Here is a 24,559-nt window from a genome sequence, read left to right as displayed (position 1 = left end):
AATACAATAAATAGCTGTTGAGTAATAAAACGGATGTTTGCGCTCTTCCTATTAACCAGTCCGCTATGTATGTGTGTGTGTGTGCTTAAGCTTCATTCGTATATACCAGTGGCTCCCAAACCTATTTTGTCTACTGCCCACTTTGAGAATAAATTATTTTTTAGCGCCCTCATTTTTTCACCTACTTAAAAACCACTATAGTGAGAGCTTAGTCGGTGTCTAAGAGTCCTTTTAAATGAAATTATAAATCGCCTCCCAAGCCTCTACAAAACCCCCCTTTTTGGAGTTTACTCCTTTAGAATCGATTTACATATATAGGCCCGGGGTATGAAAATTATGGGGACCAAAATCGTACTAGCATGTCACACGAAATGCGTTATGCGCATTTCGTGTGACATGCTAGTACATGCGCCGGCAGTCCGCCACAAAGCCTCGTACTGATCGCGCGTTTCTCTCATTATTGTATTTTCATATATTTGTTAGTCGTTTGTTTTGTGTCTCGTTAATTTGTTAATAATCTGTAGTGTATCGTGTTGTCGTAATATAGAACTATTTCTCGTATTGTTTCGTTTAATTTTTTATATCCAGTAAACTCCAGTCGTGCGTCGGAGCGGACACACACACTTTTTTTTTTCACTGGGTCTCTTACCGCCCCTCGTGAGGCCTGCAGCGTCCACAAGGGGAAAAGCTGGAATATACCGTCGCCGACTGACACTGGCAGTAAGCTGTACGTAAAATACTCCTACTTAATCTAACTATGACAGTCTTGAAATTTGAGAACAAGCGTTGCATGAAGTTATTAAGTCACAGTTTGTTTGAAAATTTATTACATTGTATATACTTTGTCGTCGACGTCATCTCTGCTCATGTGTTCAGAGAAGAATAATAAGTTTAATTTTATTTATCGCTTAGATGGGTGGACCAGCTCACGGTCTTAAGTGGTTACCAGAGCCCATAGATATCAGCAACGTATATACCGACACTCACTCTCAGACATGAGTTCTAAGTCTCAGTTTCATAGGATAATCTCTGCGCCAGAAATAAGCAGAGTGGCGGAAATAATAATAATAATAATATAACTCTTTATTTAACACCACATGTACAGAGTAAGTATATAAAACAAATAATAGACGATGACATAAATTGGCGGCCTTATCGCTGAAAGCGATCTCTTCCAGGCAACCTTGGAGGGAGAGGAATAAGCAAACTAGCATGGACGGTGCTATATCTTAATAGACTTACATAAAAATATATACTTGTAACACACCTGGTGTTAAGTGGTTACTGGAGCCTATAGACATCTACAACGTATATGCGCCACCCACCTTAAGATATGAATTCTGAGGCCTCAGTACAGTTCTTAGGGCTGCTTCACCCTTCAAACCGAAACGCATTACTGCTTCACGGCAGAAATAGGCAGGGTGGTGGTACCTACCCGTGCGGACTCACAAGAGGTCCTACCACCAGTAACAGATATCAAAATGAAATGAAATTCTTTATTCTCTACGTCCGCTTTTTACGTGAACCAGTACAAACGAATATAGGATAGGAGGTTCTATTTCATTCTTCTACTATTTTCAAGTAAAAATTACACAGCTTGAAAAATGAAGAACACAAATTTTATAATAAAAAAATTTAAAAAAACCCAAAAATTTAAAAAGCTTGCATTAATTAACGAAAAACACATTACTTTCACAATGTTTAATGTTTACGCGGAAGCTTCATTATTACGAGACGTGATTTGAAAGCTCCCCGAAAACGCAAGACCGATTTGAAAGCTTTTCGACAACATTTTAGAATTCATGTGTGGTTGAGGTTAATTTCAACTGGAAATTCGCAAATAAAATTGTTTTGACATACATTGTATCCCAGAAAATATCTTTGGAAAGCTTTACTGAAATCCGAACTCATTGGGAGCTCGTATCTTCAAAAATACATATTAAACAAAAAAGTAGATATTCGTTCTAAATAAAATAGTTACATTTTTTTTTATTGCCTTTTTATGCAGACGGTCATACGGCCCACCTGATGGTGAGTGGTTACCGTCGCCCATGGACTTCAGCAATGCCAGGGGCAGAGCCAAGCCGCTGCCTACTAAATGTAAATGGAGGGGTATAAAAACAATTTTGGAATTTCTATTACTATTCGTAGATCTTAAAAACAACAGTATATAATATAATTTAAGGATTAATTTAAAAAATAACAATAGTAATATTAATTAAGCAATTAAATACAAATCATTTTATAGTATTATACAAACACAATAATTAAGAAATACATACATACGTTAAACTTCAATGACTATATTTACAACACAATGCCAAGTTCGATCAATTGCTCAATTAGAAGTATTTAGAATTCAAATGGAATATTAATAAGGGTCACCGTTTGAGTTTTCGTCCCACAAGCAGCGTGTTTTTCGAAGCGACGTGACAGCGATTTCTTACGTATAGCGGAACTTTGAGAATATCAACGAATTTTTTTAGAATGTGATAATAGCTATGTTAAAATTAGTAGTATAGCAGGCGGTGTTACCGATTATTGGAAGGTTGCACCGCTTGTAACTATTAAGCTCCACGTCTGATGGCTTAAGTGGCCATCGAAGTACGAGTTTTTATTCTCGAACAAGTCTAGTCCACAATCAGCCCTAATACATAAACTAACTCGGTTCACCCTCAAAGTTTCAGTTTCCGCTGCAAATCCCACCGCAACCTATACTATTGTAAAACAAAAGAGATTACGCCAACAAACTTCGACAGAAGGTATTAAACCGAACTGCAAATTTGTGGTAGGCAGTATAAAACGCGCCACAGGATGAAATCTTAGCTTTACCGAATATAAGTGCTCGTTTCCTGTCTTCAAATTAAACATGGAAAGAATAGATGTGCCATCGTTCTGGGAGTTCAAAGGAGCCGGTGAGTTCGGCAGCTTTCATTTCTCATTAAGCTCATTAAGAGCACATTTAGACCACAGAATAGCTAAAGGCAAATTGATCTGACAAGGATTCAGCAGACCTTTGGATCCAGTATTTACAGTATATCTGGAGATATCAAGAGGTTCAGAGGTGATACTGTAGCTCAAGTGACAATGAAGCTTGAATGGTAAAATCAAAAATTGATCCAACGTTGTACTGCCTATTCTGTTCTTCATGGAAATTTTTTCACAGTGTAGGAGCCGCGACATTTTCCCTTTAGCACTATTACTAAAAATCATCGATTTTATCCAAAACGTCAACTTAACATTTCACGGTTTAGAGACATTAAAAAGAAGCAGAGAAGAACGTGCTGTTCTTTTAAGGTTCGGTTAAGCCTCAGTTTATATTAGCTATAATGTTTTTAAAATCCATATGTACATTTTAAGAACTATAGCATTCTCAGTACTAGGCGACCAAAACCAATAATTTTGAACGTGCATTCCGCGATTTAAATGGCCTCGCCGTAACGACCCGCCGCTTTTTGTAGGCCATTAAATTAATGAGAGCATTACAACGTAAATGTAATTTATGCTCGTTTAATCCTTATTTTCGGTTCGGAGACCGTCATTTTGGCTATAAAATTGCTCATAGAATCCTCCTACCTTTTACGATTTTTGGTCGTATTTGAAAGAAGGGCCTTCGTACATAGTTTTGCAAATCAATATTCATTTTTCAAGCTCAGCACTGAGATAGCATTTCGATAAGAGTGGCTGTTGGGCAGCAGTCCCAAGGGATGCCTGGACCGTTAGTGCCAACGATGCGATTACTGAGTCATCCAAACTAGCATCACCTTATTTTCTTTCAGGTGATTATACGGATCAAAAACTATTGATGTCATCCCCATTTCCTGTGACCACGATTATAATACTATACTTGTGGTTCGTTTTGAAATTCGGTCCGGAATTCATGAGGCAACGAAAGCCCTACAATGTTGAAAAGCTTCTTGTTGTATACAACAATTTACAAGTTGCCGTCTCGTTTTACATCTTTTATTTGGTAAGTGCTACAAATAAGTCTAAACTTACGTTTTAAAGTCACTGAATTAGCCTTGATACTGAGTACATACGCTTGTCACACATTTATTTGGGCCGGAAAATGTAAAGAAACTTCTTTAATAGTTGGGGCAATGACCTCACGTATAGAGAATATGATATGTTGTATTCAAATCCAACAACCAATTTCTCCATCACACGTTCGTTGCCCGTGCGTCTAATCGCCAACGAGACGTTCAAAACTTACCAAAGGCGAGTAGAAGCAGTCTATCTACGCATCTTATTTCGCCTCTTGGCCTCGCGAACCGATGCACTTACGAATTTTGGCGACGCGACCATTAGACCTCTCAGTTGGCGAACCGCTGTATGCATCCTCCATAAGTCCCGGTGTGGCAAACCTAACGAGGATCTGGGAGCATATCTGTGGCGGTAGCCATCATACAACACAAGATATTTGACAAATGCCTGAAACTCACAACATTTTCAAGATAATATTTCAACACAATATAACTAGTCAGGTCATAAGTATTGTCACACAGTAAAAACTTTTCTTTTAGAATGCTGGCCACAAAAAAGTTTATTGAATTCGAATTTCGAATTGTTCATGAAAATAAAAATGTATACTTTTAGAATTTTACCCCTTTTTTAAATATGGAGTGGACGCTTAAAGAAGACCGTGTTGCAGTTATTGCGTTGCATCGTTGCGGTTACGCGCCAATTCAAATTTTTAACATACTGAAAATTTTGAATATAACCAAAAGATTCGTTTATCGTACCATCAAACTATACAATGAAGACTCTAGTGTAGATGACAGGTCAAGAAGTGGTCGCCCTCGGTCTGTTAGGACTCCAGCAGTGATAAAAGCTGTGAAGGCGCGAATTCGAAGAAATCCCAAACGTAAGCAGAAACTGTTGGCCCTTCAGATGGGGTTAAGCAGAACCACGGTGAAAATGGTGTTAAATGAAGACTTAGGGCTTCGGGCATATCGAAGAAAAACAGGACATCGTTTGAATGCTCGTCTAATGGACCTGAGACTGAAGAGATGCCGCGCTTTGTTGAAGCGGTACGCGGGAAAAAAATATCGGGAAATTCTTTTTTCGGATGAAAAAATTTTTACCGTAGAAGAGAGCTACAACAAACAAAATGATAAGGTGTACGCACACAGTAGTGAAGAAGCAAGCAACCGTATTCCGCGTGTCCAACGAGGTCATTTTCCATCCTCGCTCATGGTATGATTGGGAGTTTCTTATTGGGGCTTAACAGAGGTACATTTTTGTGAGAAAGGTGTAAAAACGAATGCAGTTGTGTATCAAAATACAGTCCTGACGAACCTTGTGGAACCTGTTTCTCATACCATGTTCAATAACAGGCACTGGGTATTCCAACAAGATTCGGCGCCAGCTCATAGAGCGAAGAGCACACAAGACTGGCTGGCGGCGCGTGAAATCGACTTCATCCGGCACGAAGACTGGCCCTCCTCCAGTCCAGATTTGAATCCGTTAGATTACAAGATATGGCAACACTTGGAGGAAAAGGCGTGCTCAAAGCCTCATCCCAATTTGGAGTCACTCAAGACATCCTTGATTAAGGCAGCCACCGATATTGACATGGACCTCGTTCGTGCTGCGATAGACGACTGGCCGCGCAGATTGAAGGCCTGTATTCAAAATCACGGAGGTCATTTTGAATAAACTTTAGTGCCATAAGAATCTATGTTTTGTTAAGTTCATTTTGGTATATGAATGGTTACATAATGAATAAACTTGTTTCAATTATTTAAATTAAACATGTGACAGAATTTATGACCTGACTAGGTATAAAAGTTCCGAACAACAACGTTCGGACCGTCGGTCTACCGAGCAATATCACCCGCTCGGTAGAATATCTTCCTTTCTTCGTAAAACTACATATCCTTCGCTCCCGCGATTGCTTGGTGCGTCGTATTCATAGACGCTTTCGTCAATCACCAAACCTATATTTTGGAAATTAAGAACTTGAGCTAATTGAAATTCATTCAGGAAAATCGTAACCTAAGTTTTATTTAGGTTACGATATTTTAGCATTATATAACTATAGACTCGAATCAAAATATAGCTTGTATTGGTCTGCTTGTCTCGTATACGTTTTCTACTACACACGTGATAATTATAGGTTGAGGTCTCTAAATGATATCCTGGTTAGTAGATGGATGCGTCTCGCACACTGTAAAGCAATTTCATAATGCAAATATAGTCATCTGGTCTCAGACGGGTCGCAATAAGGAAACGTCGCTTGCATCTTTCATACGTCAGACGGGAAATGAACAGCAAACATTATTGTTTTATTGTGACAAAACAAAGGTATGTTTTTGGCGCATATTGGAGTTTAGATTTCATTGCGTATTCCATACAAAATCAATAGTCGCTAGGTTCAAAAGATCGTTAATTGAGATTAATTAGTTTTTCTATTCTGTTTGTTTGATGGAAGAGAAGAAAAGAGAATATAATAATATGTTTGTTGGATATTTTTATTTGTTCCCTCATAGCTTCCAAAGTACTTTTCGTGGTTCAACAAACAAAGTAAAGTTATATGCGTTTTATCACTCTACGTGTCGTGAAGTTTGGTTATAAATTTTGACTGACGTCACAGCTCTGACTCTTTTAATTACTGTTTTCTATTTCGATTTTGAGAACTATCTTGTTACTATGGCAATATATTTTTTGGAACAGTAGGAAATCGCCTGATTTTCGCCTACGCGTAAGGTTGTTGGGGGGAGAATGTCGAATTTGACGCGACCAAAACCCTAGTCTCAACGATTGCGTCCGAGATTCAAATAAGACAAAACTCATTGAGGTAGGCTGGAGGAAAGATTATGCGTTTAACGCGGATCGAATATCCCCACCGGCTATGAACGTCAGCAATACCAATGTATTTGAAAATCAATATTCTTTTAATAGCTAAGCACAAATACTTATCGTTTTACCATATTCGTAATTCGTGAATCTAAAGTGTACATAAGTCTAAGCTTCTTGAGGCATGAGCCCGATTCTCCATCAAAATTTTTAATTTTTGTTACAATTTACTATGTAACATTATATTATAACATTTTGCAAAAAAATTGTGTTCTCCAAACACCATCTTTGCTTTCTATATCAACGTTGGAAACGAACTCATGGATGGAGGTGGTCTCAACTCTGAGACATGAGGAGGACGACTGAAGAAAGGAAATCGACATATCTTATAATGATATTTGTATATACCTAGTCAGGTCATAAATTCTGTCACATGTTTAATGTAAAATAATTGAAACAAGTTTATTCATTATGTAACCATTCATATACCAAAATGAACTTAACAAAACATAGATTCTTATGACACTAAAGTTTATTCAAAATGAAATCCGTGATTTTGAATACAGGCCTTCAATCTGCGCGGCCAGTCGTCTATCGCAGCACGAACGAGGTCCATGTCAATATCGGCGGCTGCCTTAATCAAGGATGTCTTGAGTGACTCCAAATTGGGATGAGGCTTTGAGCACGCCTTTTCCTCCAAGTGTTGCCATATCTTGTAATCTAACGGATTCAAATCTGGACTGGAGGAGGGCCAGTCTTCGTGCCGGATGAAGTCGATTTCACGCGCCGCCAGCCAGTCTTGTGTGCTCTTCGCTCTATGAGCTGGCGCCGAATCTTATTGGAATACCCAGTGCCTGTTATTGAACATGGTATGAGAAACAGGTTCCACAAGGTTCGTCAGGACTGTATTTTGATACACAACTGCATTCGTTTTTACACCTTTCTCACAAAAATGTACCTCTGTTAAGCCCCAATAAGAAACTCCCAACCATACCATGAGCGAGGATAGAAAATGACCTCGTTGGACACGTGGAATACGGTTGCTCGCTTCTTCACTACTGTGTGCGTACACCTTATCATTTTGTTTGTTGTAGCTCTCTTCTACGGTAAAAATTTTTTCATCCGAAAACAGAATTTCCCGATATTTTTTTCCGCGTACCGCTTCAACAAAGCGCGGCATCTCTTCAGTCTCAGGTCCATTAGACGAGCATTCAAACGATGGCCTATTTTTCTTCGATATGCCCGAAGCCCTAAGTCTTCATTTAACACTCTTTTCACCGTGGTTCTGCTTAACCCCATCTGAAGGGCCAACAGTTTCTGCTTACGTTTGGGATTTCTTTGAATTCGCGCCTTCACAGCTTTTATCACTGCTGGAGTCCTAACAGACCGAGGGCGACCACTTCTTGACCTGTCATCTACACTAGAGTCTTCATTGTATCGTTTGATAGTACGATAAACGAATATTTTGGTTATATTAAAAATTTTCAGTATGTTAAAAATTTGAATTGGCGCGTAACCGCAACGATGCAACGCAATAACTGCTGCAACACGGTCTTCTTTAAGCGTCCACTCCATATTTAAAAATGAGTAAAAATTATAAAAGTATACATATTTTTTTCATGAACAATTCGAAATTCGAATTCAATAAACTTTTTTGTGGCCAGCATTCTAAAAGAAAAGTTTTTACTGTGTGACAATACTTATGACCTGACTAGGTATATATGCATATACAGACGATTTCATAAAAAAAAAGTTCAAGGCATTCTCCTTTGAATCGAATGTAAAAGATCTTCCCATTGTTTGTAAACTCATATTACATTATATTGAAAAACATTCACACCTCTGACACAAATCGAAAAGTTCAAGGGTATATTGAATTCAATCGAAAATTTTATTCAATCAAGGTTACTCGTGTAACAGGTGAACGAACTGACAGCCCATTTGGTGTTAAGTGGTGTAGGTACTAACTGACTGACTCGGTGGCGCAGTAGAGATCGGCTTAGACTATTGCGCCGAGGGTCGTGGGTTCGATTCCCACATCGGGCAAATATTATGTGATGAACAGATTTGTTTGCTCTTTGTCTGGGTTTTTATTATCTATCTATATTTAAACATATCTAAGTATCTATCATTTTTTTTTACCAATAACATAACCTACCATAACCATAACACAGAGATCCCAAATATTTTTTATTGCCCTTGTAAGCGGACGAGAATACGGCCCACCTGATGGTGAGTGGTTTCCGTCGCCCATGGACTTCAGCAATGCCAGGAGCAGAGAGCCCACCGTTAAATTTTGGGCGGATCAAAAAATTGGGGCAGGATGACTATGTGTGATCTGTGTGACTGATGCTGATTATAAGTTATTATTATTGCTTTATTCTTCTCCATACGTCATTACTTTCAAAACAATGAGTCGTTACACACTGTGTCGTTTTTATAACAGAACATAATACTTGTTTAAATTAGAGAAAGCAGAGAGCTTATTACATTATTTATGAAGGCATAACAATGATATGTTCCAGGTAGACAAGACAAGGCGCTATATTATTAATTATATAAATACTTAGGTATTGCTTTGGCATCGCAATTAAACACATCTTAAACACATTTAACTTCGTCACGGTCTTCCAGCGAGTTCTGTACTGACTAATAAAAATCCACAAAAATTATGAATTGGGTGATATTTTTTTTATTGCTTACATGGGTGGACGAGCTCAGACATCTACAACGTAAATGCGTCACCCGACTTGAGGTATAAGTTCTAAAGTCTCAACTATAGTTACAACGGCTGCCCCACCCTTCAAGCTGAAACGCGTTACTGCTTGACAGCAGAAATAGGCAGGGTGGTGGTACCTACCCGCGCAGACTCACAAGAGGTTCTACCACCAGTAATTACGCAAACTATAATTTTGCGGGTTTGATTTTTGTTACACGATGTTATTCCTTCACCGTGGAAGTCAATCGTGAACATTTGTTGAGTACGTATTTAAATAGAAAAATTGGTACCCGCCTGAGATTCGAACACCGGTGTATCGCTCAACACGAATACACCGGACGTCTTATCTATTAGGCCACTACGACATCATTACTGTGATTACTGTAGGTCTGCACAACGGGGTGCCACTCTGCCTATTTCTGCCGTGAAGCAGTAAGCCGTAATACTGTAAAACGTCAGCTCTAAGTCGACACTTAAAGCTCATGTTCTAAGGTGAGAGACAACATTGAAGTTATTGATGTTCAACCACTTAACACCACTTGGGCCGTACAGCTAATCGTGTATGTGAACACACCCTTATAATAAATAATATTCGGACCAGTGTTTTTAATTATTCAAAAATATGTTATATTTCAGGGCTACCAATTTATGAGTAAATACGGAATGTGGAACAAGAAATGTCTGTGCGAAAAAGACGAAACAAAAATTTTGGTTAGTCATTTCTAAATTTAATTATTATTTTCTCAGTATGTTTATTTATCTCTACTTCTTTATCATCCGACAAATATGGCTGTTTTTTTTTAATTATAGGTTGAAATTATAATGTACTTTTTGGATCTTCTTTAATCAAATCAAATTCGTCTCCAAGCTCTTCATTTCGGAACCGTACTGTAAACGACTTAAGCTTACATTATAATAGACTATTAGAATTTTTTTAATGTATTTTAATTTAAATTCCAGATCCTAGACGGGAGTCATTACTATTTCGTAGCCAAAGTTGTGGAACTGATGGACACTATATTCTTCGTCTTACGTAAAAACCAACGCCAGGTGACCTTCCTTCACGTCTACCATCACGCTACGATGGTGTTGGTCACGTGGTCAGTGGTGAAATACAGCAGGACTGATGGCACAGTTTTCCTCGGAACCATTAACTCTTTCGTCCACATTATCATGTACGGATATTACTGTTTGTCCGTTTTCCCGAGGATCACGAAATACTTGTGGTGGAAGAAGTACATCACTGCTATGCAGCTGGTAAGCTTTTTTAGGTATAAATAAAACTTCTCAAATCGACGAGGGAAAGCCTAATTGGTTGAAGCGACGTGTTTGCAACTTTACAGCAGAGCCATTTCAAGTTTAAAATTTGGAAAAAAAGATGTGTGGCATCGTGGGAAACCGGATAGGAACGAAGTTCCTTATTATAAAAATATTAATTTTAAGTTCTATTCGAGGTATAAAGAAAATAAAACTAGAGGTTTCGCAACAACCCACGGTCATCCGGTAACGTGCGAACTTATTGTGGTACACTTCATTCACGGTTGATTGCATACGAGTTAGTGTATTGCGCAAACGATCGACCTGATATCGTGGTCAATGAACGATAAAAAAATATGTTATTTTTTGTACGTTATTACAAAGTTAAGTCGTACACTGTGCGCATTACTAATAAAAATCTTACGTTACGGACGTTTTTTCCCGGTAAGGGTACCCCTCCAGCATCGTCCCATAAGGGACTTCGTTCCAAAATATCATAACAAAAAAAACTTCTTCGGCTACTTCAATGGAGTGAACTTGAAGTTCAATTAAAAACGTCGAACTGTTGATGCTAATACCAAATAAAACGGACGTTTAATTATAAGGATAAATGTCGCGTATTAAGCGAAATGTCGCTTTAACCAAATAACCTTTCAACTCTCGAAATGGTAATTAAACCTACAAATTCTCATCTATCTTACGTGTGTTCCGCTTTGAATGATAGCGTCCATAGCAAGTTCATAGCATTGAACTAGCAGTCTTCAAACTCTATGGGGATCACAAGCTCTAATAACTTTTTTTTTATTGCTAGATGGGTGGACGAGCTCACAGCCCACCTGATGTTAAGTGGTTACTGGAGCCCATAGACATCTACAACGTAAATGTGCCATCCACCTTGGACCCACTCTTCAAACCGAAACGCACTACTGCTTCACGGCAGATATAGGTAGGGCGGTGGTACCTACCCGTGCGGACACACGAGAGGGCCTACGACCAGTAAAACTATCTATAAGAAACTATATCGATGCTAACACAGTAAACAGAGAAAACATTGCATATTAAATCCACTCAAATATACGAACTGCAAAAGTTGCATAAAGATTAAGAACCGAAAATCTGGTCAAGGTGGAAACACCCATATGATTTTATACGAAGGAGTTCAATACCCCTGCCCCGCATTCCCTTATTTTCTATACGTTCCTTTAATGTAAAGTTAATGTTTTCTTCTCTCCAGGTTCAATTCGTAATGATGTTTCTGCACATTATAATCAATCACGTTTCGTCTGAGTGTCAGCCGGCACATGGTCTGCTCTTCGTTGTCTGCTTCAATACAGTGTTATTCTTGTATTTATTCGGTGATTTCTACGTAAAGTCTTATTTAAAAAATAACGCTAAACAAATCATAAATGCCGGTAAAGCGATGAACGATAAAGGAGCGATTAATTACGGTAAAATGACTGTGAAAATGCAGTAAATTATTCTGATTTTATCTGGGGACGTATGTCATGAAAATGAACAAATTTTATGATAGTGCTCGCATGGTCACCCTGGATTCAGATCGCTGGCTCCGGACACTTTGTAAAGCCTTCACACTCTCTGTCATTTTTGAATACCCTCGTTCATGATTATCAGCAACACAGGGACGCAGATAAACTGCTACTAGCTAAGGACCTTTAAAAATTCTCTAACGGAGGAAGACGGAGTGACGCCAAGAAGTGGAGTTAGTAGTGCTTTTTATTATTTCTTACTTTCTTAGTCGAAAGCTAAAAATAAAAAAGTAATAAAGACAAAATTGTAAATTATGTTTACTTTCATCCCAAAACTATGAAGTTAAGCAGTTTTATTGTATATGGCAACAATGATCTCTTGCAACAAGGATGGATGAGTGCTATGAATGATTCTACGATAGACCATAGTTTATTTATACATTAATGTTGTAATCTGGAAGAATGCTATATTTTGCAGTTCTATTTTTGCGGCTGATTTCTCGATGGCATGTTTTTGAAATTCCTTCGTCCGTGTGGTTAGTGGCAGTTTTTTAACGTTCTCACGTAGAGTTGGAACAGCACCCCTAGCGACAAACGTAGTCAAACTTCCAACTCCATACAAAAATTTGAGTTAACTCTATCGAGAATGTTAAAAACCTCGCACTAAGCACATGGTCTTTAACTTCAGCGGACACGACGCTCATGCGTGTTGTGTCGTTCTAGGAAAAATAAAAATATTACATCATTTAAAGCCGACACAACTTATTACATCCATATTGTATTTTTTTATTGAGTTGATAGTAGTTTAATATAAATAGCAGTGTGGGATATTTGTCGGGCACTATATGTTGAGACATTCGGTCGGTATTGTACATGGAAATTGAATCCACTAAGCAAGTCCTCGGGTGTATGGACTTCAAATCTACTTGACACTTACCAGGCCATTAAACCTTCAAAAAAACAAAACCAATTGACATTAGGTGCTTCGTGAACTCCTCTGCCAATTTACAACGATAAAAAATATTTGTAATCTTCCAGCAACTCTAGTTATAACTGATTATCTTAAAAAAATAACTAAGTTAATGTAAACTTTAATTTTAAATTATATTATATTAGTAGGAATTGTGAACAGAATATACTACTTACTTGGATTGTTTTTGAATTCGACTATTGTTTATTTTTAAAAAATAAATTAAAGGATTAGATATAACTTTGTTTTTTTATAAATATTGAGTAATGCAAAAATTAATAGGTAACGAGGTTTCGAGGGCGATTTAAATAATTTTAAATAATAAACAAATAAATAAATTAAATATTCAATGCAAAAACATTAATGTCTCACAATAGTTTTAACTACTTTACTGTATTAGATTACACTAGAATTGTCAATTTTTCTCTCAATTTATTCCTATCTAAATCTCTAAGAACTCAGAGCCTTTCTCAAGCAGTTAAATTCCTTTCAAACAGAAACGTACTGACGACGCGTCTTGGCGACGATTTTATATACGATCACATCGCATCGATAGCAATAGCAATAGCAATAGGAGAAATTATTCTTATTTGACGATCAGGGGGACGGGTAGGTACCACCGCGCCGCCTATTTCTGCCGTGAAGCAGTAATGCGTTTCGGGTTGAAGGGTGGGGCCGCCGTTGTAACTATACTGAGACCTTAGTACCTACTTATATCTTAAGGTGTGTGGCGCATTTACGTTGTAGATGTCTATGGGTTCCAGTAACCACTTAACACCAGGTGGGCTGTGAGCTCGTCAACTCGTCTAAGCAATAAAAAAAAAAGACATTGAACTAACTTTAACGCAATTAAGCAGCGTATGTACCATCAGAAATTTCATCGCAATCTCAACGTTACGCTAAAATTTTAAACCTGGAAAATGAATATTGTAGCGAAACATTTATTTCCAGGTCAGCAAATTATGAAAACGGGAATTTAACATTGTTAGAGTGCGGTCATGTACGCCAATGTGTTGAAAGCCTGCTACAGTGTTCTGTTAGGCTGGTAATTGACAACGATAATAGGCTTCCGCATTGCTGTAAAGTGAAACCTTTGGGATAAAATTTCAGAAATCCTTTATGGGGCCATGATTTATTTCAGCCTATGACAGTTCATACCGTAGCCCGTTTGACAGAGCACAAAGGTGCAATAGCAATAATAATGGCGCCAAATTTGGCAAGTCAGGTTGTGGACGCAATTGGAACAGTTTTTTATTTTCATTAAGTATAATATAAAGCTTTTTATTACAATGAATTTAGTTCTACCGATTACGGACGATGACGGAACGACCGCTCAGCCATACCTGGCCAATCTAAACAATATATTACTATGATTTGTCCATTATTTAAATAAATAACATGTGTGCAATTCACACGTGTTAGAAGTGAAAGCTTCAAAAATTAAAATACACTTATCCTAAATGTCTAAGTATACAATTAGTAAAATTTTGTCATTAGTAAATAATTGTTAATCACCTTTTATAGTATAAGGTAGCGCCCTCTGTGAATTGATATTTTAACTTCACGTATATCCTAAATTAAAATTCACTACAAGAGGTTTCATACACACGTTAGTATTAAAACATCTCACAGATGGCGCTGTATTAAAAATAAAATACTTTATACGTACGTTTTAATGTAGGAACTGAGCATTCTGTCTCACTTTTTCTCACGATCTTTCACACTTGCTTGCTCCCTACTCTCACTCCATGGCTAGTTGCTTCATGCTACGTTCGCCCTGTCTTAATCTCTCTCAATCGGTCTCGATCGCTCTCTCTCTCTCTTTCGACACTTCCGTTGCATACCTGCGTGACGTTACATCTGTAAAAATTTTACCCTCATGCGCCTAAAGAAGTTTCACTTCAAAAAAAACTCATTCAGTCAATTGTGCTATGTGTTTCTGTTTATTTATCGTATAGTTGTGTGAATGAGCTCGCCTGGTGCTAATTGAAGTGCTAAGTGAAATCTTGAAACATTAGGTTTAAGTCGCAATTCTAATGTAGGTTTCTTATCAGAAATGAGTGGTAGCGGTATCAACCCTTTGAATGAGCTTACGATACGCCCTCCCACCACTCAAAATAGTTAAGTGCAAGAGTCAAAAATAAAGGATCTGTACAAATTCACAATGTGCCAAAATATAATATTATATATTTTCAAATTTCAGTACATTTTTTTTTTCATATGTCGATATACATGTCATTAAAAAATATGGATAAATTAGTGAGATGTTAAAGATCAGTGCTCCTTATAAAAACCCAGCATATCTAATAAATAACTAATAAAAAAAACTAATTAACCTCTATCCTTATACCACATCTTATAAATACAAAAGGTGTGCCCAGACAGAAATTGATTCACACTCATTAATAACAAGATACAATGAACAAACAACTCTTTTTCTTCTTTATCTCCACCATATCCCACTAGACGTGGATGGCACAGCGATTTCTTCTATTCCATTCTCCTCTATCAGCCATAATCTCAACACTCACTCCTCTTTTTCTCATATAATCTTCTTCAGTTGACCTCTTCCCCCTCTATCTTGCACTACCATTTCCATACATATCCTGGTCACATGCAAACAAACCAAGAACATTACTAAATATAATTTAATATCAATAACACTGTACAACAGGTCTGCCAACAATACTACATAATCAATTTGTTACAGTAAGGCAGAAATAACAGTATTCTTTATTTCAATTTCTAATTCATTTACAACTACTTTACAATTACATTTTTTATGATAAATTTTTCTTCTGCAACATCATTCCTTTTGGTTTGAGTCTGTTGTTTAAGATTTCTTGTCGTTTCTCTTGTTCTTCTTTTTGTATCTTCTGATATCTATCTTTGGCAAACTGCAGTTCGGAGGATAATGTCACTATCTGTTCAGCTAGTTGCCTCTGTCGTTGCATCCTTAGTTTTTGTTTATGCTGAAATAAACATATATTTTATTGCTTAGATGGGTGGACGAGCTTATTTAGATGAGGTACTGGCTGATAACCAACAGTACTATAAGTCCAAGCGTAAAGCGATAGGCTATTTAATGACTACTAGAGAATAGGTGAAAGACATTATGAAATTTAGTGCAAAACAAAAACAGAATGCAGACTATAATACATTATTTAGACAATCACCTATGTTACTTCAATCATTAGTGCTGTCGTATTTAGACTGTTTAGTTATTTGGCTGAATATTTGACAATGGATTAAACGGCATTTTAATTTTCAATAATTTAATAAGCTACATTTCAACATTTTTATTCAACTTGTTTGTATAATATGTCGTTAGGAAGTTCTGTATTATTTAAGAGTAATATGGTTTTTTAATGAAAAATAATAAAATCCTACCAACAAAGGTGTAGGTCTTCCATCAAGGAAGGTGTAGTCCGGGCCATCGGTCAGAATTCCTTCAGCATTCCGGTTCACTGGAAGACCTCTTGCGACGCGCCAATTTTTCGTAAATAATGCAGAACAACTACTAAAACTTCGCAATCCTGGAAATATTACATTGAAAATGGTAACACTAGTTAAAATGAACACTAGTTAAAATGAATAAGAAGGCTTCGCTGTTGAAGTGTCTTAGTCTATTTAAGAATTCAATACCTGTAATAGTTTTCAAAATTTTATTTCCTGTTAAATTATTCATTCTTTGATTTTATTGTTTACTTGTATATTTGAAGGGGAAAATGAAAACAAGAGAACAATTCTTAGGTTATAGTCATAGACGAATATATATTTTTTTTTTATTTTTTTTTAAGAGATTTTATGACCTGGTAACTAAGACCTTTAAATCATGTCTTATTTTACTTTATTTTCTTAATTTTATGAAAAATGATAATATGGAGTGAAATGAAATAAAGATGATTAATTTGAGACATTAATCAACTGGGATGAAATTTAATGAAATGAGATGATATGGGATGAAATATAATCGCAGTAAAATGGTGGTCATTTACTGAGATTTTTTCAGTGGACTTTTTGGAGGAACCCGAGAAGTTACGTCCAGCAGCTTTGTTTCATTTTCCCACATTTGTGCACTTTCACAGATATTAAACAGTTAATAAACCACCATTATTACACATTTAAACCTGAAGAAACACTAAATAGACAAAATAAAACAAATCACACAACTTCACTCCTCGCGTCCCCGCCAAAAAGTCCATAGACGAATATATTATGTGTATAATCCATAGATTATACACTTAATATGTATAATATATTATTCCATAAGTGAATGAAGTTAGCCCCTCAAAAAAATTTTTTTTTCCTATTTTATACTTATTTTCTATTAATACGTTTGTTCATCATTTGTTCATGATTGTTCACTGTTAATAATTGTTTGTTCTGCATTTATTTATTTAAAAAAAATATTTAAAAATATACCTACAAGTTAGCCCCTCTAATGCAATTTTTAATATTTTATCATCCTTAATGACCGGTAAATATTCATTTTCGGTTGTTCTTATATAAAACACGTTTGTTCTCTTTCGAAATTACTCGTTTTTTGTTTAATTTACTATTTTTATTAGTTGAATAAATGTATGGAAAATATGTGTACTGCGTATGCGCCAACTATAATGCCTAAACTTTCTGCGCGCTTTTAATCGTGAAAAAAAAAACAAATATAAATCCTGAAGGAGCAATTAATTGGCATACAGTTTAATTAAAAAAAAAAAAAAAAAATTAAATAATGTGCATTGGCGTTAAGTTAGACCAAATACATTTTTTCCATCCTCCTACTTATCGTTATGAAGGTATAAAAAAGATAGGGAGTTCACATAGGTAATATAAACAAATAAATAAATATGTTCATTATTTATCTTTCAAGAGATAATGTAGGTATACATTATAATAACTTTTTTACACAGTCGAAATTAAATTCCTAACATTAGTAAAATAACATTTTAATACGATAGGTAAGAGGATGGAAAAATGTATTTGGTCTAACTTTACGCGGAAATTATATTCCTAACATTAGTAAAATAACATTTTAATACGATAGGTAAGAGGATGGAAAAAATGTATTTGGTCTAACTTTACGCGAATGCACATTATGTCATTTATTTATTTTTAATTTTGAAGTGAAAACTTCTTTAGAATCGTTGTGATTTCAAACCGGATGCAACGGAAAAAATGACAGGTAAGAGACACAAATACAAAAATGTGTAGGATGAAGCCAGCAAAGAATGAGACAGAAATATACATACTACCTAGTCAGGTCATAAGTATTGTCACACAGTAAAAACTTTTCTTTTAGAATGCTGGCCACAAAAAAGTTTATTGAATTCGAATTTCGAATTGTTCATGAAAATAAAAATGTATACTTTTAGAATTTTTACTCATTTTTAAATATGGAGTGGACGCTTAAAGAAGACCGTGTTGCAGTTATTGCGTTGCATCGTTATGGTTACGCGCCAATTCTAATTTTTAACATACTGAAAAATTTGAATATAACCAAAAGATTCGTTTATCGTACCATCAAACGATACAATGAAGACCCTAGTGTAGATGACAGGTCAAGAAGTGGTCGCCCTCGATCTGTTAGGACTCCAGCAGTGATAAAAGCTGTGAAGGCGCGAATTCAAAGAAATCCCAAACGTAAGCAGAAACTGTTGGCCCTTCAGATGGGGTTAAGCAGAACCACGGTGAAAAGGGTGTTAAATGAAGACTTAGGGCTTTGGGCATATCGAAGAAAAACAGGACATCGTTTGAATGCTCGTCTAATGGACCTGAGACTGAAGAGATGCCGCGCTTTGTTGAAGCGGTACGCGGAAAAAATATATCGGGAAATTCTTTTTTGGGATGAAAAAATTTTTACCGTAGAAGAGAGCTACAACAAACAAAATGATAAGGTGTACGCACACAGTAGTGAAGAAGCGAGCAACCGTATTCCGCATGTCCAACGAGGTCATTTTCCATCCTCGCTCATGGTATGGTTGGGAGTTTCTTGTTGGGGCTTAACAGAGGTACATTTTTGTGAGAAAGGTGTAAAAACGAATGCAGTTGTGTATCAAATACAGTCCTAACGAACCTTGTGGAACCTGTTTCTCGTACCATGTTCAATAACAGGCACTGGGTATTCCAACAAGATTTGGCGCCAGCTCATAGAGCGAAGAGCACACAAGACTGGCTGGCGGCGCGTGAAATCGACTTCATCCGGCACGAAGACTGGCCCTCCTCCAGTCCAGATTTGAATCCGTTACATTACAAGATATGGCAACACTTGGAGGAAAAGGCGTGCTCAAAGCCTCATCCCAATTTGGAGTCACTCAAGACATCCTTGATTAAGGCAGCCGCCGATATTGACATGGACCTCGTTCGTGCTGCGATAGACGACTGGCCGCGCAGATTGAAGGCCTGTATTCAAAATCACGGAGGTCATTTTGAATAAACTTTAGTGTCATAAGAATCTATGTTTTGTTAAGTTCATTTTGGTATATGAATGGTTACATAATGAATAAACTTGTTTCAATTATTTTACATTAAACATGTGACAGAATTTATGACCTGACTAGGTATTTAATACAGCGCCATCTGTGAAATTTTTTAATACTAACGTGTGTATGAAAGCTCTTGTAGTGAATTTTAATTTAGGATTATACGTGAAATTAAAATATCAATTCACAGAGGGCGCTACCTTACAATTATTTACTAATGACAACATTTTACATATACTTAAGACGTTTAGGATAATTGTATTTTAATTTTGGAAGGTTTCACTTCTACCACGTGTGAATTACACACATTTTGTATTTTTTTAATTAAATTGTATACCAATTAATTGATCCTTCAGGATTTTTAATTGTTTTTTTTTCACGATTAAAACCGCGTAGAAAGTTGAGGCATTATAGTTGACGCATGCGCAGTACACATATTTTGCAGACATTTATTCAATTAATACAAATAGTTAATTAAACAAAAAATGAGTGATTTCGAAAGAGAACAAACGTATTTTATATAAGAACAATCGAAAATGAATATTTACGAGCCATTAAGGACGAAAAAATATTAAAAATTGCAATCAAGGGGCTAACTTGTACATATATTTTTAATAATTTTTTAAAATAAATAAATGCAGAACAAACAATTATTAACAGTGAACAATCAAGAACAAATGATGAACAAACGAATTAATAGAAAATAAGTAGAAAACAGGAAAGAAAAATTTTTTTGAGGGGCTAACTTCAGTCACCTTTATTCCATGGAGTTAATAAGTACCTACAACAACTCTATGGTATAATCTATGGTCATAGACCTAACCATGGATTTAAGTTCAAAACTTTTTTCCCGAGTGCAAGCAAAGGGAATAATACAGTCCATACTACAATATCTTTTTTTAAATCCTTTAATATAATTACCAAGGCACTTAAAGGGATCGCTCTCCTAACACTACTTCAAACCTCCACACCAACTCTTTCTGGCCAACCCATATTCTGGGCTGCGAAGGTCACTTAGAGGTCACCCTCAACAGAAGGCATTCTGTCTCCAAATTATGCTAGTCCGCGACCGAGCCGCATTCTTACTCTGTCGTCTATGGAACATAAATAATACGCTTAATATTTACACTTATTTACAATTATTACAATTACCCCATGATCTAAAAAAAAAGTAAACACCCTAGGCTATTTTTTTCCCTACCTATTCGCTGATCGCTAGGCTATAAATACAAATGCTATGCTTAAGCGTCCACTGCTTGTAACGACACTTTATATTTCTTTTAAAATTATTTACAAATTAATTTACACATCACGTTTTCTTTAAAGGTTTAATTAGGTTTAATTATAAATTACAACCAACTACATCTTTGATGTTTCATAACTGTGGAGTCCCGTAATGTCCAATTTATTTTAATTGCAAAATTTTTAGTGTCATGATTATTAAAAGAGATCTACAGGTAAATGAAGAACAATGGCTTTTTAAGAATCATCATCATCATTCTTTCCTATTACCCTCTGCTGGAATGGAGGGGTCGAATCAAATCCTTCCATTTACATCGGTCTTGGGCAGTCTGTTCTAGCTCCTCCCACATTATGCCCAAGACACCTAGCTCCTACTCCACTGACCGACGCCAAGTTGTTTTGGGGCGGCCTCTCTTCCTTTTGCCAGACACTTTCCAGGTCAGTGCTCTCTTTGATAGGTGGATACCGGACTTTCTCAATATGTGACCAATCCAATGCTACTTCCGCGTAAGTCGTCGTGGCCTAGACTAGAGGATAAGGTGCTCTGTGCATTCGTATCTTGCGATGCAACAGTGTTCGAATCCCGCAGGCGGGTACCAATTTTTCTTATAAAATACGTACTTATCAAATGTTTACAATTGACTTTCACGGTGAAGGAATACATCGTGAAATAAAAGTTAAACCCACAAAATTATAATTTGCGTAATTACTGGTGGTAGGACCTCTTGTAAGTCTGCACGGGTAGGTACCACCACCCCACCTATTTCTGCCGTGAAGCAATAATGCGTTTCGGTCTAAAGGGTGAGGTAGCTGTTGTAACTTTAATGAGACCTTAGAACTTATATCTCAAGGTGGGTGGCGCATTTACGTTGTAGATGTCTATGGGCTCCAGTAACCACTGAACACCAAGGGGCTGTGAGATCGTCCACCCATCTAAGCATTAAAAAAAGGATTTCCTTCTGCATTGGTGTCTGCTTGGTGCTTTTTAAGAGTAATATATTTTTAATTAATGTTATCTTTGTTTACAGAGATTAAAACAGTCATGTTTTGCGCTACTATTCCCGATCCACACTAACTATTCCCAATCATGGTAAATGACATTTTGCATAGCTAATGCGTGTTTCCCCATTCATAAATTTTGCTTACTACGTTCATTCTATCAGTCAAGCAAAGAAAACAAATTCTATAAACCTTTAATTTTTTGCTTTTTCTAATAAGACCATAAAAATGTTCTATTACAATTATTTTTAATACTCGAAAACTAAAATAAAAGGAAACATACAATATTACTACATTATGACAGCTATAATGTCTTAATTTCGTCCTTAAAACACAAAAGGCTTGATTGGTGTCGTCATGACATAAAATATTTGGTTGTATGGTTTAATTTTCCGTTGCATGAGCGTGTGCGCGAAATAAAAGTTGGCTGTATTTTCCTATCGCTGATTGGTTGTCTACAAATAGTCAGTTCCCTAGAACCAATAAAATAATTGATCCAGTGGAATAACAAAATTTATCCAATGATCTGAGTGCAATATTGATTTAACGCAGTGTGTGACAAAACTGACATAAGAGAGCCGAGTGAAATTCAACGAAAACAGAAGCATTTTATTCTTGTGCGATATTTTGTGTTTCAATTGTGAAAAAAATTGCTTGTGTTCATCTAAAGCGACGAAGATTGTATTTTTGAAGTGAATCAATTGTGAAGTTCATTGTGTAGAAGGTAAATATACTCAAATATTTTCGGTCTGAATGTTTGAAAACGTATCGATTTTTATTGCGCGATTAATCTAGTACTTTCCAAGGTCTTTGATTTTCGAATCATGATTTTTTTAGGTGTCTTGCTATACTACACGTAAATAGCAATCTACAAATAAGACAGTTTTTTCGTTGCAATTCACATTAATAAACCGTGTATTAAATGACGTCATTCATGTATTTAGTCACTACTATTAATTTCACCTAAAAAATATTTAATCAATCAAGTCGAATTAAACAATTAAAGAAAAATTAAAATAAGCCAATCTTGTTTATTTATTGTGATTATATTTACAACAAAATTCAAGACCGACATAATTTTTCACATTATTTTGCTTTTGGTGGAAATTGAGTTACCTACATGCTCGCACCGATCGTTTGCCATGGCTGTCGGTAGCTGTACCTTTTTTTTTTCCTACCTAAGCTGATAGCCTTGAGAAGCTATTTCAGCATATAGCTGTACCAGTGTGAGCGCATAATGTGATCTGCTACAATTAATGTTACATTAACATTTTCTAATGAAAATCTTATTGCACAATAATACACTATAGAGCATCATTTTTAACTCAACTTCCATAATTAACACCAATATTGTATATAGATTTAAAAATGTAAAACTAAACTAATGTAAAATAGTATAACTTATCACATTATAAGTAGACTAGTAAACCATAAGAAGTATGAACAACTTTCACTTTCACTAAACGATTTTTCTAGAAGCTGAACATTCTTTTAACTTTTTCTTCTTTTATTGATGTGACCTGACTTAAACTGAATAGTTTGTTTAAAAAAATGTAACACCCATTTATTGTATTGCCTTGACAGTTACACCATACACAGAGTTAAACATATTGAGGTAGACTGTTTTCGATATCAGTCTCTTGTGTGTTGTAAAGTTATGAATAAAAAGACAAGGATATCAATCTAAATTGAACATTCCTGTAGTTGATATGTGTTATCATCATATTACTATCGAATTATGTACAGGTATTGTATAGATAGAGATATATATCGACAAATTAATATTCTCTTGTTACAGTTTGAACATCGGGAGATTGTAAGTGGAATTTTAACAAAACGGCTTCCGAAAAACTAAACTCGAAGGACCAACCAAATTACGAGAGCATGTGTATGTATTTAATATTTAGTTTTATTAATTTGCTTTTTTCTTTCTCGCAGCCAACACAACTGAAATGTGGCAGAACCCAGGAGTTTATCCAGGAGGTTCAAAATTTTTATTATAAACGAACAATAAAGTCATGTTTGCACACTTGGTAAATTTCCTTCTGATAATTACGAATTGAAAGTTATTATTACAAAGGCAAATAATTATTGAGTACTAAATAGAAAACAGAAACGTTTTGCTACAAATTAATCATAAAGAAACAAATTTGGGTTGATTTATAAAACAATATATAAACTATGTTAAAACTATTTATGTATTCTATACTGATGTTGCATTATGTTTAAATTTTGCATTGTTTGAAACTAATTTCCAGTTTGAAGTTTCAATTTCATATACTGAAGACCAAAAGGCAGAAATTACATTCTGTTCAGCTCTTGATGCTTACATGGTTTCATTTACCCGAAGTTCTTACGTTGTGATATGTCAGATTTTAAGTGAAATTCCAACATTAGGAAATTCTGAAATGCATCAAATATATTGTCTTTAAACTTACGCCATGCATATTCCAAATTGTTTTGATCCAAGTCTCTTTTGATCATCTTTTAATGAGGCAGAAAAGTCTTTGGTCTATCTTCTGGAGAGCTGGAAAAGCCCCTTAGGTTACTAGTAAATAGGTAGGTAGGGAAAAAATACTTCAAAAGATGAAGAATAAATTTCGATTTG

General features: G+C 35.9%; 3 protein-coding genes and 1 long non-coding RNA gene across 5 annotated transcripts in view; 2 read left to right on the top strand and 2 right to left on the bottom strand.

Moving 5' to 3' along the window:
- Positions 1-286: 286 nt before the first annotated feature.
- Positions 287-24,559, bottom strand: part of LOC149501991 (uncharacterized) — a 25,029-nt gene continuing 756 nt past the window's right edge. The window contains exon 2 of the long non-coding RNA XR_016323766.1: positions 287-623. This is a non-coding gene — a long non-coding RNA (uncharacterized LOC149501991). The remainder of the gene's footprint in view (positions 624-24,559) is intronic.
- LOC114242192 (very long chain fatty acid elongase 7) lies at positions 2,870-12,872 on the top strand. The gene is made up of 6 exons (XM_089731534.1): positions 2,870-2,915; positions 3,003-3,064; positions 3,668-3,970; positions 10,154-10,228; positions 10,478-10,774; positions 12,009-12,872. The coding sequence occupies exons 1-6, from the start codon at positions 2,870-2,872 to the stop codon at positions 12,246-12,248; spliced, it is 1,023 nt and encodes a 340-aa protein (XP_089587660.1). The 3' UTR covers positions 12,249-12,872.
- On the bottom strand, positions 15,399-17,435 carry mRpL52 (mitochondrial ribosomal protein L52). Its single transcript, XM_028173333.2, has 3 exons — positions 16,877-17,435; positions 16,622-16,767; positions 15,399-16,203 (listed from the first exon to the last, which is right to left on the bottom strand). Exons 1-3 carry the CDS (start codon positions 16,917-16,919, stop codon positions 16,012-16,014), a joined length of 381 nt encoding a protein of 126 aa, XP_028029134.2. The 5' UTR covers positions 16,920-17,435; the 3' UTR covers positions 15,399-16,011.
- Positions 21,819-24,559, top strand: part of Grina (glutamate [NMDA] receptor-associated protein 1) — a 20,722-nt gene continuing 17,981 nt past the window's right edge. Inside the window, exons 1-3 of one of the 2 annotated variants that reach the window (XM_028173391.2) lie at positions 22,456-22,675; positions 23,750-23,767; positions 23,890-23,934. In XM_028173391.2, coding sequence (XP_028029192.2) covers positions 23,904-23,934 — 31 coding nt within the window. In that variant the 5' untranslated portion in view covers positions 22,456-22,675; positions 23,750-23,767; positions 23,890-23,903. Of the gene's footprint in view, positions 22,676-23,749; positions 23,840-23,889; positions 23,935-24,559 lie in introns of both variants that reach the window. The other variant, XM_089730850.1, reaches the window with a different exon arrangement.

The sequence above is a fragment of the Bombyx mandarina genome, chromosome 11, assembly GCF_030267445.1.
Source record: "Bombyx mandarina strain Sakado chromosome 11, ASM3026744v2".
NCBI classification, from domain to species: Eukaryota; Metazoa; Arthropoda; class Insecta; order Lepidoptera; family Bombycidae; genus Bombyx; species Bombyx mandarina.
This window is presented reverse-complemented; position numbering and strand designations above follow the sequence as displayed.